At 42.3% G+C, this 15,549-nt stretch overlaps 1 protein-coding gene across 2 annotated transcripts in view; it reads right to left on the bottom strand.

The window, feature by feature from the left end:
- homer1b (homer scaffold protein 1b) overlaps nt 1–15,549 on the bottom strand; it is a 112,517-nt gene that overhangs the window by 50,846 nt on the left and 46,122 nt on the right. For both annotated transcript variants that reach the window (XM_024418424.2, XM_024418423.2), the window contains 3 exons: nt 14,789–14,920; nt 7,509–7,604; nt 6,187–6,332 (listed from right to left, as the gene is read on the bottom strand). In XM_024418424.2, coding sequence (XP_024274192.1) covers nt 6,187–6,332; nt 7,509–7,604; nt 14,789–14,920 — 374 coding nt within the window. The remainder of the gene's footprint in view (nt 1–6,186; nt 6,333–7,508; nt 7,605–14,788; nt 14,921–15,549) is intronic.

Below are 15,549 nucleotides of genomic sequence, written 5' to 3'. Positions count from 1 at the left end.
TGAACCTGTTTTTTTTAAGCTATCTGCAGATTCATGCAGGGTAGTAACGTCATGAGTTGGGATTATGGTTAATCGTTTACCTAGCTAGCTAGCTACATGTCTTAACAAAAGACTCCCCTATGCAAGTAACCATTTCAATAGAATGTCACTATGTCAACTGTTGATAGACGTAGCTGGTAAATCTCGGGCTATCTACTCAGATTTCAGAGCGATCTCGTCTAAGTGTGCCAGAGCGCAGAATAACTGATGAATTTATGAACGCCCAACACCAGTTGAATATGGCCAGTAAAATGTCAGTAAAAGTTGGCAAGAAAGTGTAAATTGTTGCCAGCAGCACAGTTTCAGTCACCAACGCTCTGGATATCATAAAAACAGCCTCACCAGCTCTGCTAGGGCGAGTAAAATGGTCAGTGAATGGTTCTCATGTTAGCTTGAGTGCTTGACTGTTGTTGTTAGGACAGAATGCTCGGATCAACCATTAAAGAGATAGCAGGGGCTAAAGCTTAAGAGGGTGTGAACGATGCTGAATGGGTGTAGATAAAGAACAGCTCTCCAGTAGGTACCAAAATAATCAAAGGCCATTTTCTCAAAAGTGAAGTTACAAGTTTATCAACTTTCAAAGCAGAATTACTTTCCCATTGTTCCTCAAAGCAGTGTATGATATACAATTGTGTAGCTCTGTGTCTCCGCTTATTTTTCAATGTAAAAAACACCATTTCAAATTTGCTACTTATGCTACATAAGACCGAATCACAGAGGTCGGTCACATATGTGGGAACTCCTTCAAGACAGTTGGAAAAGCATTCCTCATGAAGCTAGTTGAGAGAATGCCAAGAGTGTGCAAAGTTGTCATCAAAACAAAGGGTGGCTACTTTGAAGAATCTCAAATATAAAATATATTTTGATTTGTTTAACACTTTTTTGGTTAGAACATGATTCCATACTTTTCATTTCATAGTTTTGATGTCTTCACTATTATTCTACAATGTAGAAAATAGTAAAAATAAAGAAAAACCCTGGAATGAGTAAGTGTGTCCAAACTTTTGACTGGTACTGTATATTTTAAGATATATTTACATATGACATATAAGTTATAAGTTTACATATATTTACATATAAGTTATATATTTCATAAATATATTTTGGACAAACAGTGTACATGTAAATACATTTTTAATTCCCCAGCATATACAGTACCATGTCAAAAGTTCAAGTTCAAGGGTTTTTCTTTATTTTGACTATTTTTGAATAATAGTGAAGACATCACAGCTATGAATAACACATATGGGATCATGTAGTAACCAAAAAAGTGTTAAACAAATCAACATATATTTTACACTATGTCTGCATTGCAGTCTGCAAGTAAAAGTTGTCAAAAATATAATTAGTAAAGTAGAGATACCACAAAATCTACTTAAGTACTACTTTAAAGTATTTTTACTTCAATATTTTACACCACTGCTGCCGGGTTGGGAAGACTAAAATATGAGACTACCTAAAGCATCTAAACTGAAACACCCATTTCAGTAAGGGGTGCGTTAAGTTCAAGTAACAGATTGGGGGGGGTGGGCACAGTTTAAATGCGGCCTTACTGCTATTAGCCCATACAAATGCATTGAATAACAGATTCACAATGTGGAACAATAGATAATCCCCAAAAAGGAGTCATATTAGTGTGTAGCACAAACTGTTCGGATGCTACAGACAGAAGTTGTCAGAACGGCTCTACCAACTTCAGACAAGTCCCAAGACGCTTGTTCAAAACAGAGAACACCATCTTGTTCGTGAAAGTCTCATCTTTCCATAGAGGGGTCATACTAGTTTGTAGGCCAAACCGTTCAGAGAAGACCAATGTTTCAAGGTCTGACAAACACTGCTCTAGCTCTGCCCCTACAGATGTGGAAGTGCAACATCGGCGGATGAGGTGGATTAAGACACATCAAATGTAAACTGATGTCTCTAGCTTAAACTGACGGACTTTGATGGGGATGTTTCTTATTATACTAATTATAGAATGTTTTTTTTTTCAATATCTATGCCTTTGATAGACATAGATATGGGAAAATAAAAAAACATTTCTAAAAAGCAACCTTCAAAAGAGCATGCTGGGAAATATGATAATGATGGGCATAGTTTTGGTTTAACACTTGTTATTAACACCAACATAGTTTTTTAAATTAAACACCTGAATCAACACTAGAAATGTAACACAGAAAAATCAACACTAGGTAACACTGTCCAATTTAACACCCTGATTGAACAACAGCTTAATAAGCAACAACAGCTGGTGTTCACAAAGTAACACCACATCACGTGTGTGTGTGTGCAGGTGTTTGCATGAGTGAAAAAAATCAGTCCTGACTCCCACACATGCAGCAATCTGCACCAAAGTGTTTGTGCTTGTGTGTGTGTGTTTAAAGAGCACCTCTGCAAATTCTCACAAAACGGACTGCACTACAGAGGGGGTTAATACAGTTACTGAATATCAGCTAATAGACAAACTGATAAATCGAAGAAGAAAAAAGAAGAAAAAAAAACATTGATAAATTGATTGATGACTTTAATCAATATGAACCACAATCATAGTGATTTTTATGGCCAGGGAATACATCATTTTTGAATATCAGTAAGGTCTTATTCATTCTACACAGTGAAATGTCAATAGTCTCCAGTGGGTACTCAAAAATATTATGAATGCCCTACTGGGATGCTTGACTACACATACAGTATTTGAAATCTGTATTAGTGTGGTCATTAAAATTGTTCATGATTATTTATGTTGAAAATAAAGTTTTATTTGTCTTTATTGTGCAATAAAAAAGTACAAATCAATTCTGGTTATTGGTGCAGTATTTTGGTGTAGTGTAGTGTATGGTGTTTGTCTGTGTACGTGCATACGTGTGTGTGTGCGTATCTGCAGTGAGCTCATGTTTAGGTTGCAGTGACACACACACACAGGCCCTTAGACACTGCACCTCTCACTCTCCCTCTCTCCTTCTCTCCCTCCCTCTTCCCCACCCCCCACTGCATATGTTATACAAGAGTTACATAAATCCTCTATCAACCCCTTCAGGAGAATAACCTTAAAACTAGTCCCTGCATGGTAGGACTTGGGCTATTTAATTAAATATTCAGTCATAATTATTCAATATCTATGAACATAATCAATATGTAGTATCTAATCATAGACCCAGAAATGTATAGACGGCAGCATTCTTTGCCCCACATCTTGACATACTGTAAACTACTGTATGACATCATAAAAACAACATGCCAGTTTTAAAAAATGTGAATACAAGAGAGGTAAGACAATTTGTCCTTTAAGAGATGACACAAAATCACAAGAATATACACAGATTAACAACAAGTCTCTGAGGGCCAGCTAAGCAAGTTCAATTTCTAAACAACATAATTCTTACAAGTATAGAGATCAATGGAAAAACTGTGGAAAGTGCCAACTGGACTAATAATCATTTATTAAAATCTATTTAGAAAAGCTATTTTTGCAATAAAGATGGAGCTATAATAGCATTAAAATAAAGACATTTTGATATAATAACGTAATCTATTACTATAACATTTACACTGAACAAAAATATAAAAGCAACATGTAAAAGTGTTGGTCCCATGTTTCATGAGCTGAAATAAAGGATCACCGAAATGTTCCATGTGCACATTTCCCCTTTGCCAAGATAATCCATCCATCCAACTCCAACGTCTCTGCGGCCTCACAACCGCAGAGTACGTGTATGGTGTTGTGTGGGCGAGCGGTTTGCTGATGTCAACATTGTGAACAGAGTGCCCCATGGTGGCGGTGTGGTCATTGTATGGGCAGGCATAAGCTACAGACAACGAACACAATTGCATTTTATCGTTTGCAATTTGAATGCACAAAAATACTGTGTTGAGATCCTGAGGCCCATTGTGAGGCCTATTTTTTTCAAGGTATCTGTGACCAACAGATGCATATCTGCATTCCGGGTCATGTGAAATCCATAGATTAGGGCCTAATGAATTTATTTAAATTGACTGATTTCCTCATATGAACTGTAATCTTAGAAATTGTTGCATGTTCTGTTTATGTTTTTTGTTCAGTATAGTAAGAGAACCAAACAAGGCATCAGTATTTTTCACTCAAGGGGTCAGTCACATTTGAGGAGTTTTTTAGTGACCTCTGTTTTTAAATGAGGGAGATATAATAATAAAGGTGTATAAGTCTGATAGCAAGAGTGTGATTTATCTTAACTGAAGTCATAGTACAGATGTTGAGAGTGTGATTTCTCTTAACTCAAGTTAAGTACAGATGTTGAAAATGTGATTCCATCAGTGTGCTACAGTAAAGAGGTGCTATAGTCAAGATGTTAGTGGTCTGGTAGCTATAGAGGTTGGTGTTGGTAGGGTAGGAAAGAGCTCCTATTTCAGAACCTGTATAGCAAGCTATCAGAAAGAGCAGACCTGACGGGCTTTATACTGCTCCCTGGAAAGAAAAGATACAAATAGAGGGGGTTTTAGAAAAATGTGAGTCTTCATACAATAAAGTTGAAACAAAACCAAGATTTGAAATTATATATGTGGCACACACACACACTTACCCCATCATACACACAGACACTGAGTGACACTCTTTCTGTCCTTCCAACTATATACAACTACTGCCCAGTGCCCAAACACACACCTTATCTTATTCAGCCTTGCCCACTTCTGTCTTATTCTGCAAACTGGAAGCATCTACCATTTATGCATGATATTGAATTGCATCCCTCAAAACAGCCTCAATTTATTGGGGCATGGACTCAACGAGGTGTCAAAAGTGTTTCACAGGGATGCTGGCACATTTGGACTCCAATGCTTCCCACAGTTGTGTCAAGTTAGTTGGATGTCCTTTGGGTGGTGGACCATTCTTGAAACACACGGGAAACTGTTGAGTGTGAAAAACCCAGCAGCGTTGCAGTTCTTGACACCCTCAAACCGGTGCGCCTTGCACCTAATACCATACCCCGTTCAAAGGCACTTAAATCGTTTGTCTTGCCCATTCACCATCTGAATTGCGCACATACACAATTCATGTCTCAATTCTCAAAAATCCTGATTTATAACCAGTCTCTTCCACCTAAATCTACACGGATTGAAGTGGATTTCACAGGTGACATCAAAAAGGGATCATAGTGTTCACCTGGTCAGCCCATAACCAGGTGAGCATGCCCCCATTCTCATCGACGGGGCTGTAGTGGAGCAGCTTGAGAGCTTCAAGTTCCTTTGTGTCCACATCACCAACAAACTATCATGGTCCAAACACACCAAGACAGTCGTGAAGAGGCCACGACAACACCTGTTCCCCCTCAGGAGACTGAAAAGATTTGGTATGGGTCCTCAGATCCTCAAAACGTTCTACAGCTGCACCATTGTGAGCATCCTGACTGGTTGCATCACCGCCTGGTATGGCAACTGCTCAGCCTCTGACCGCAAGGCACTACAGAGGGTAGTGCGTACGGCCCAGTACATCACTGGAGCCAAGCTTTCTGCCACCCAGGACCTTTATACCAGGAGGGGTCAGAGGAAGAAATCGGCAAAGACTCCAGCCACCCTAGTCATAGACTGTTCTCTCTGCTACCGCACGGCAAGCGGTACCAGGGCGCCAAGTCTAGGTCCAAGAGGCTTCTAAACAGCTTCTACCCCCAAGCCATAACAGCTAATCAAATGGCCTGGACTATTTGCATTGTCCCCCCCACACCCCCATTTTTACGCTGCTGATACTTTCTGTTTATTATCCATGCATAGTCACTTTATCTCTACTTACATGTACATATTACCTAAATCACCTCGACTAACCTGTGCCCCCGCACATTGACTCTGTACCATTGACCCCTGAATATAGCATCACTACTGTTATTTTATTGTTGTTTTTTATTGTTATTTTTCGATTTGTCTTATTTTTTTATTTTTATTTTTTTTCTTAACTCTTATTTTTCTTAAAACTGCATTGTTGGTTAAAGGCATTTAAGTAAGCATTTCACTCTAAGGTCTATCTATACCTGTTGTATTTCGGCATGTGACAAATAACATTTGATTTGATTTTGACATTGCAAGTGTTTCGTAAACTCGGTGTTTACACCCACACACACACACAAACAAACACACACACACACACACAGCACAACCCCTTATTAACACCCCTGTGTGTGTTACCTGTGTGTGAAAGCCAGTGCGTTCTGAGACGGTTCAGGACGGGGTTCGGGTGTGATGTCACAGGGGTCATCTGTCCCGTTGATGTTGTCCATGGCGGGAGGAGTCACAGGAGTCAGAGGTGAAGAGAGTTCACCTGCTGGCGACTCCTACATACAGGACAAGCAATCAATCCATCAAGCAACATATAACTAAAGAATTGTTTACAGTGCTTCTTATAAACCCATTAGTCTGAAAGTGCTGAACAGTGATTCTGGATTTATCTAGCAAAGAGCAAGCATTGTATAAGAATGAAATTAGTTCAAATGAACCAAGTCATTTTTTCATGAGGAGATTCAGCAGTCATCTTCTTCCTCTGTTCGGCGTGAGAGAGAGATCGAGAAAATTGGAAATAAATAAATAAAGAGAAAACAAATAGAGAGAGACGGATAGGAGAATCTGGTGATAAGCTCCTAGCTCTGTATTACCAAGAGGACATTACTGAGCTGTTCTGCCTGCCAAAGCTTATTGTAGCTCAGAGAAATTGCAGATAAACGTTTATCTTTATTTCCCAAACAATTAAGCCTATGTGACCAAACTAAACATTTACACACTTTAATTACATGAAACAAAACAATTAAGGGGTTATAAACTGGCCATTGTGCACACTCAAACCATGCACCACTTAGGCCTGACGGACAGAGATAACTGAGACTTAATCACTGTAGGAAATTACTTTCAGGACATTCCCATTGAAAGTATAATTTCATAATCTACATTTATAAGTGGCCTTATTGAAGAAGGCTGGGTTAATGTATGCTTATCATACTCTCAATGCTGTTCTCAGACTTCTACATGTGCAACAATGTCCATTTCCATTGTGCTGACATATTTAGTGTAGCATCAAATCATTTTTGGATGGAGGAATCGGATGGAGGAACCATTCATCAGCATCCTGTTTTCTGTGCATGTAATGATGTGATGTAAACTGATGCAATGTGTAGTAAAATAGCAGGGTTTCCCTGGACTAGAGAGGGTGTTAAAGCTGGTTTTTGAAGTGGTGGGACTCTGGGAATTGAATCTTAAAAACAACCTAATTTCTTCCATTTCTGTTCAAAGGAGGACAATTAAATATGCAGCGAAAACACAATAATCTAACAAATGCAGGGATTTCCAAGTTCATATGTTTGTTGCGTGGTTCTCTTTTCTTCCAGCTGTTAACTTATGAAGTACCACAGGAGAGTGTTGTGACCTTTTTAGTGTGAGTACCTAAGAGGGAGCAGTGGCTGTGTTTTTAGTGTGAGTACCTAAGAGGGAGCAGTGGCTGTGTTTTTAGTGGTAAATACCTGAGAGGGAGAGGTGGCTAGTTCCATCTTTCCATCTTGACTTTTTCCCTTGGCCTGACGTGCTGCCTCCTTATACTCTGAAAACTTCTCTGCAAACTGGAGAGAGAGACAGAGACTGGTCACATACTCTGAGAGGTAGAACGTCAATTTCTAGTTCTAATACAAAATATTTGTCACTTTAGGGTACACTTGTGCACACAAAAAAAACCACACTAGTATGTTAGTATTAAGAGGGTAGAGGAGGTTGTCATTAGTGACCAAATGGGAGGCATCTGATTTGACGTCCAACATTTGGGCTATGGAATGGAGGCCCCTACCCATAATGCTTCGGTAGAAATGTGAGCGATGTACGTCAACCAGAGAATGGCACAGTAACCCTTACAGTAAAACCCATGCCAGTGCGCGGACACAGGCATGCACATAGAGACATAGTAACATCATAGGAACATTAGAAACGTAAATAAACACAGACAAACTGGGTAAACTCCTCTTTCTCGATTCACTCTCCCACTCTCTCCCTTGTGGGAGGGGCTTAATTTATATTATGCCACCAGCTGTTCTCTGTCACACTTTGATCCAAAGTGACTTACAGCTTTGTCATACATTGTGTCATGACTCTATTGTGTGGATCCAAAGGATCAGGTTACAGTGGATCAGCTCTACAGAGCTCTCTCTCTCCCACAGGGGGAAGAGGGATTGATGTGGGGTTTTTATGACACCTTACATCAATCATAAATTGTAAGTCAGCAGACTCCTAGTCATATAAACACCGACTAGAATATCTAACAGTTAGTCATATAAACCCCCTACTAGAATATCTAACTTGAGTTTAATGGCCCCGACAAAGATGGCCACTTCGCGTTGCTAGGAAACTATGCAGTATTTAGTTTTTTTACGTGTTATTTCTTACATTGGTACCCCAGGTAATCTTAGGTTTCATTACAGTCGGGAGGAACTACTGAATATAAGAGCACCGTCAACTCACCATCATTACGACCAGGAATATGACTTTCCCGAAGCGGATACTGTGTTTTGCCTTCCACCCAGGACAATGGATCGGATCCCAGCTGGCGACCCAAAACAACGACGCCGTAAAAGGGGCGAAGCGGTCTTCTGGTCAGGCTCCGGAGACAGGCACATCGCGCACCACTCCCTAGCATACTACTCGCCAATGTCCAGTCTATTAACAACAAGGTTGATGAAATCCGAGCAAGGGTAGCATTCCAGAGAGACATCAGAGACTGTAACGTTCTTTGCTTCACGGAAACATGGCTCTCTCGAGAGACGCTATCGGAGTCGGTGCAGCCAGCTGGTTTCTTCACGTATCGCGCCGACAGAAACAAGCATCTTTCTGGAAAGAGGAGGGGCAGTGCCTTATGATTAACGAGACGTGGTGTGATCATAACAACATACGGGAACTCAAGTCCTTCTGTTCACCTGAATTCCTCACAATCAAATGTCGACAGCATTATCTACCAAGGGAATTCTCTTTGATTATAATCACAGCTGTATATATTCCCCCCCAAGCAGACACATCGATGGCCCTGAACGAACTTTATTTGACACTATGTAAACTGGAAACCACATATCCTGAGGCTGCATTCATTGTAGCTGGGGATTTTAACAAGGCTAATCTGAAAACAAGACTCCCTAAATTCTATCAGCATATCGATTGCGCAACCAGGGCTGGTAAAACCCTGGATCATTGTTATTTTAACTTCCGCGACGCAAATAAGGCCCTCCCCCGCCCTCCTTTCAGAAAAGCTGACCACAACTCCATTTTGTTGCTTCCACCCTACAGACAGAGACTAAAACAAGAACCTCAGGTCTGTTCAACGCTGGTCCGACCAATCTGATTCCACGCTTCAAGACTGCTTCGATCACGTGGATTGGGATATGTTCCGCATTGCATCCAACAACAACATTGACGAATACGCTGATTCGGTGAGCAAGTTCATTAGAAAGTGCATTGGCGATTGGTTCCAAACCAGAAACCGTGGATTGATGGCAGCATTCGCGCAAAACTGAAAGCGAGAACCACTGCTTTTAACCAGGGCAAGGTGACCGGAAACATGACCGAATACAAACAGTGTAGCTATTCGCTCCGCAAGGCAATCAAACAAGCTAAGCGTCAGTATAGAGACAAAGTATAGTTGCAATTCAACGGCTCAGACACAAGAGGTATGTGGCAGGGTCTACAGTCAATCACGGATTACAAAAATTTAAAAAACCAGCCCCGTCGTCTTGCTCCCAGACAGACTAAATAACTTCTTTGCTCGACAATACAGTGCCACTGACACGGGCCGCTACCAAAACCTGCGGACTCTCCTTCACTGCAGCCAACGTGAGTAAAACATTTAAACGTGTTAACCCTCGCTGCAGGTCCAGAAGGCATCTCCCGGTGCGTCCTCAGAGCATGCTGGCTGGTGTGTTTAAGGACATATTCAATCAATCATTATCCCATTATTGTTCCTGTTCCCAAGAAAGCTAAGGTAACTAAACGACTACCCCCCTGTAGCACTCACTTCCGTCATCATGAAGTGCTTTGAGAGACTAGTCAAGGACCATAATCACCTCCACCCTACCTGACACCCTAGACCCACTCCAATTTGCTTACCGCCCCAATAGGTCCACAGACGTAGCAATCGCTACCAAACTGCACACTGCCCTAACCCATCTGGACAAGAGGAATACCTATGTGAGAATGCTGTTCATCGACTACAGCTCAGCATTTAACACCATAGTACCCTCCAAACTCGTCATCAAGCTCGACCACGCCCTGTGCAACTGGGTACTGGACTTCCTGACGGGCCGCCCCCAGGTGGTGAGGGTAGGTAACAACATCTCCACCCCGCTGATCATCAACACTGGGGCCCCACAAGGGTGCGTTCTGAGCCCTCTCCTGTACCTCCTGTTCACCCACGACTGCGTGGCCATGCACGCCTCCAACTCAATCATCAAGTTTGCGGACGACACTACAGTGGTAGGCTTGATTACCAACAACGACAAGACGGACTACAGGGAGGAGGTGAGGGCCCTCGGAGTGTGGTGTCAGGAAAATAACCTCACACTCAACGTCAACAAAACAAAGGAGCTGATTGTGGACTACAGGAGACAGCAGAGGGAGCACCCCCCTATCCACATCGACGGGACAGTAGTGGAGAAGGTAGTAAGTTTTAAGTTCCTCAGCGTACACATCACGGACAAACTGAATTGGTCCACTCACACAGACAGCGTTGTGAAGAAGGCGCAGCAGCGCCTCTTCAACCTCAGGAGGCTGAAGAAATTCAGCTTGTCACCAAAAGCACTCACAAACTTCTACAGATGCACAATCGAGAGCATCCTATCGGGCTGTATCACCGTGGTAGTGGCCTAAGAAGGCTCTCCAGAGGGAAGAGAGGTCTGCAAGTCACCGGGGCAAACTACCTGCCCTCCAGGACACCTTGTCACAGGAAGGCCATAAAGATCATCAAGGACAGTTTACCCCGCTTCAGTACTTCTATCTCAAGGCCATCAGCCTTCATCACAATGTGATTTTCTGGACAAACTGAATTGGTCCACACAAGCCATCAGACATGAAGAGTTTATCGCTGCTACAACATCCAACAATGGACACAGGGACAATTATTTCATCCTCCGAATGTTATCATTTAGCTTGTTAGTAAATAATTAAATACATTTGTGGTAAGTGAGACCTGAAGTCATTAAAACTTGTTTTTCAACCACTCCACAAGTTTCTTGAACAGACAGCGTTTGAAGAGTATATCAAGGCCTACCTTCAAACTCAGTGCCTCTTTGCTTGACATCATCGAAAAATCTAAAGAAATCAGCCAAGACCTCAGAAAAAATATTGTAGACCTCCACAAGTCTGGTTCATCCTTGGTAGCAATTTCTAAACACCTGCAGGTACCAGATTCATCTGCACAAACAATAGTACGCAAGTACACACACCATGGGACCACGCAGCCATCATACCGCTCAGGAAGGAGACGCGTTCTGTCTCCTAGAGATTAACGTACTTTGGTGTGAAAAGTGAAAATCAATCCCAGAACAATAGCAAAGGACCTTGTGAAGGTGCTGGAGGAAACTGGTACAAAAGTATCTATATCCACCATAAAACGAGTTCTATATCGACATAACCTGAAAGGCCGCTCAGCAAGGAAGGAACTGCTCCAAAACCGCCATAAAAAAAGCCAGACTACGGTTTGCAACTGCACATGGGGAAAAATATCGTACTTTTTGGAAAAATGTCCTCTGGTCTGATGGCCATCGATATGTTTGGAGAAAAAATTGCTTGCAAGCTGAAGAACACCATCCCAACCGTGAAGCACAGGGGTGACAGCATCATGTTGTGGGGGTGCTTTGCTGCAGGATGGACTGGTGCACTTCACACAATAGATGGCATCATGAGGAAAGAAAATTATGTGGAGATATTGAAACAACATCTCAAGACATCAGTCAGGAAGTTAAAGCTTGGTCGCAAATGGGTCTTCCAAATAGACAATGACCCCAAGCATACTTCCAAAGTTTTGGCAAAATGGCTTAAGGACAACAAAGTCAAGGTATTGGAGTGGCCATCACAAAGCCCTGACCTCAATCCTATAGAAAAGTTGTGGGCAGACCTGAAAAAGCATGTGCGAGCAAGGTAGCCTACAAACCTGACTCAGGTACACCAGCTCTGTCAGGAGAAATGGGACCAAATTCACCCAACTTATTGTGGGAAGCTTGTGGAAGGCTACCAGAAACATTTGACCCAAGTTAAACATTTTAAAGGCAATGCTATCAAATACTAATTGAGTCTATGTAAACTTCTGACCCACTGGGAATGTGATGAAATAAAACAAAGCTCAAATAAATCATTCGCTCTACTATTATTCTGACATTTCACATTCTTTAAATAAAGTGGTGATCCTAACTGACCTAAGATAAGGAATTTTTACTAGGATTAAATGTCCGGAATTGTGAAAAACTGAGTTTAAATGTACTTGGCTGAGGTGTATGTAACCTTCCGACTTCAACTGTATTCTTGAGTTAGCTTTGGAAACGGTAACTCATTGAATAAACTTTTCCCATGGTGCCCCAGATTCCTAAGTTAGTTGTTACATGACTAATTTAATCAAGTATTAACTAAACGTAGGAGGCAATTATTTGATGAAAAGCAGTCATCACATTAATGATAGTCATGTCACGACAATTGAGTAAGTTTATATTCAGTAATACAGTATGTGTCCCATGCATCTGGGAGTCAAAGCCACAAATCTGGTGGCACCATGCTACTCCAACCAACTGGATTCACTAGTTTTAGTGTAGTCTTGAGGGACACCTATGTCTTCCCACTGGGAACAAATCAAATCAAATTGTATTTGTCACATCCGCCGAATACAACAGGTGTAGGCCTTACAGTGAAATGCTTACTTACAAGCCCTTAACCAACAATGCAGTTTAGAAAAATACCACAAAAAAATAAATGAGGGTAACAAATAATTAAAGCACAGCAGTAAAATAACAATAGCGAGGCTATATACAAGCGGTACCGGTAGAGAGTCAATGTGCGGGGGCACCGGTTAGTCAAGGTAATTGAGGTAATATGTACATGTACTGCAGGTAGAGTTATTAAAGTGATTATGCATGGATAATAACAGAGCGTAGCGGCAGTGTAAACGGAGGAGGGGGGGCATTTGATTAGATGTAACGAATCTTATAGCTTGGGGGTAGAAGCTGTTTAGAAGCCTATTGGACCTAGACTTGCTGCTCCGGTACCGCTTGCCCTGCGGTAGCAGAGAGAACAGTCTATGACTAGGTGGCTGGAGTCTTTGACAATTTTTTGGGCGTACGCACTGCCCTCTGTAGTGCCTTGTGGTCGGAGGCCGAGCAGTTGCCATACCAGGCAGTGATGCAACCCGTCAGGATGCTCTAGATGGTGCAGCTGTAGAACTTTTTCTTCATGGTGCAGCTGTATAACCATTTGAGGATCTGAAGACTCATGCCAAATATTTTCAGTCTCCTGAGGGGGAATAGGTTTTTTTGTGTCGTCTTCACGACTGTCTTGGTGTGCTTGGACCATGTTAATTTGCTGGTGATGTGGACACCAAGGAACTTGAAGCTCTCAACCTGCTCCACTACATCCCAGTCGATGAGAATGGGGTGTGCTCGGTCCTCCGTTTCCTGTAGTCCACAATCATCTCCTTTGTGTTGATCATGTTGAGGGAGAGGTTGTTGTCCTGTCACCACACAGCCAGGTCTCTGACCACCTCCATATAGGCTGTCTCGTCGTTGTCGGTGATCAGGCCTAACACCGTTGTATAATCTGTAAACTTAATGATTGTGCTGGAGTCGTGCCTGGTCGTGCAGTCATGAGCGAACAGGTAGTACAGAAGGGAACTGAGCATGCACCCCTGAGGGGCCCCCCATGTTGAAGATCAGCGTGATAGATTTGTTGTTACCTACCCTAGTCCCCTGGGGTAAACAGATCATACAATTTCATAGAAATTACATGGAAACAAAGGTTGATTCAACCTGTGTGTGCTCAGAGGGTTCATTTTACTGGATTACTAGTGGAATATTGATTGAGAATTTATACCCAATGTTAATATCCCTAATCATAAAATTTAGACATTAATGGTTATAAGACTAAGAACATTATTATTCTGCTTAATCTCTCTGTATATGTGCGTGGGTGCGAGTGTGTGTGCGCGCGTGTGTGGATGCGTGTGTATGTGTGGGTGCATGCATATGTGTGTGCGTGCGTGTGTGGGTGCGTGTGGGTGCGTGTGTGTGTGCGTGTGGGTGCGCGTGTATGTGTGGGTGCGTGTGTTTTTTTTAAATTTCACCTTTATTTAACCAGGTAGGCCATTTGAGAACAAGTTCTCATTTACAACTCGTGCGTGTGTGTGTGTGTGTGTGTGTGTGTGTGTGTGTGTGTGTGTGGGGGTGGGGGTGGATGGATGGATGGATGGATGGATGGATGGATGGATGGATGGATGGATGGATGGATGGATGGATGGATGGATGGGTGCGTGTGTGTGGGTGGGTGCATGTATGCATATCCGTCTTGTCTGAGAGTAGGGCTGCTGTGTGCATCCCCCGGCTCACGACATAGCTTAATCATACTGCAGAGGAAAGAAGCACCCGCCCACATACACACACACTGACACACACACATAGTGCCTCATTAGAGCTAAAAGTGGAAGAGCTACCCGGCAAGAAGAAAGAAAGAACAGTGAAGAAGAGAGAGAAAGGGCAGAGGGAACCACTTTTAAGGGATGCGTGTGTCTGTGTACCTTGGTCAGGTGGTGTTCAGTAGAGAAGCCCAAGCCATAAACAGTATTAGCTCTGCTGTCGGCCCACTGGCCAAACTTCTGAGACGTCTTTGTGAAGGTCATGTTGGGGCTGATGGTGCTGTTGATTATCGCCTACAGGAGCAAACACACACATTAGATCAAATTACAACAAATCAAACCCACAAGACTAAAATACCCAGAGAGGAGAGTGGACTCAAGTCCAGACCTAAAATGGACCCTGTCCCTATCACACAGTAAGACATTCACGCACACCTATTAGGGCACTCCTGGCTCTGTCTGACACATGAGCTGAATAAAACACATTCTAGATTCCGGCACTCGGCTGAATCATGCCAGTGTTAGCTATGCTGTCCACCCACTGACATGTTTGTACATTAGATTGTCCATTAACACTAGACAAACCCACTAAACTGGATGTGTTAAAATGGTGCTAGTTATCTTTCCCTTGGCATTGGATGATGGTGCAGTCACCTTGTGTTTAATGTCTTTAGAATGTTTTAGAGCTTTCCAATGAACCAAATCATTTTCCGAGCTACAGCCTACAAAAAGTAATGACCCTTCTACTATGCTTTTTAAAGATACTTGTCTCACATGTAACTTACTGGCCTGCTACACTAGACACGTAACTTTTTAGGAGTGTGAGACGCTCCAATTCAATGAAAACTGGGCGGAAGCAGTGCGGCTCTGCAAGATGCTCGTGCTGCTCAGCGTAAACTTACACTCTGGTTCAATTTTCAAGA

The sequence above is a fragment of the Oncorhynchus tshawytscha genome, linkage group LG04 (assembly GCF_018296145.1).
Source record: "Oncorhynchus tshawytscha isolate Ot180627B linkage group LG04, Otsh_v2.0, whole genome shotgun sequence".
NCBI classification, from domain to species: domain Eukaryota; kingdom Metazoa; phylum Chordata; class Actinopteri; order Salmoniformes; family Salmonidae; genus Oncorhynchus; species Oncorhynchus tshawytscha.
Note: the sequence above shows the minus strand (reverse complement) of the source record. Positions and strands in the feature narration are given on the sequence as shown.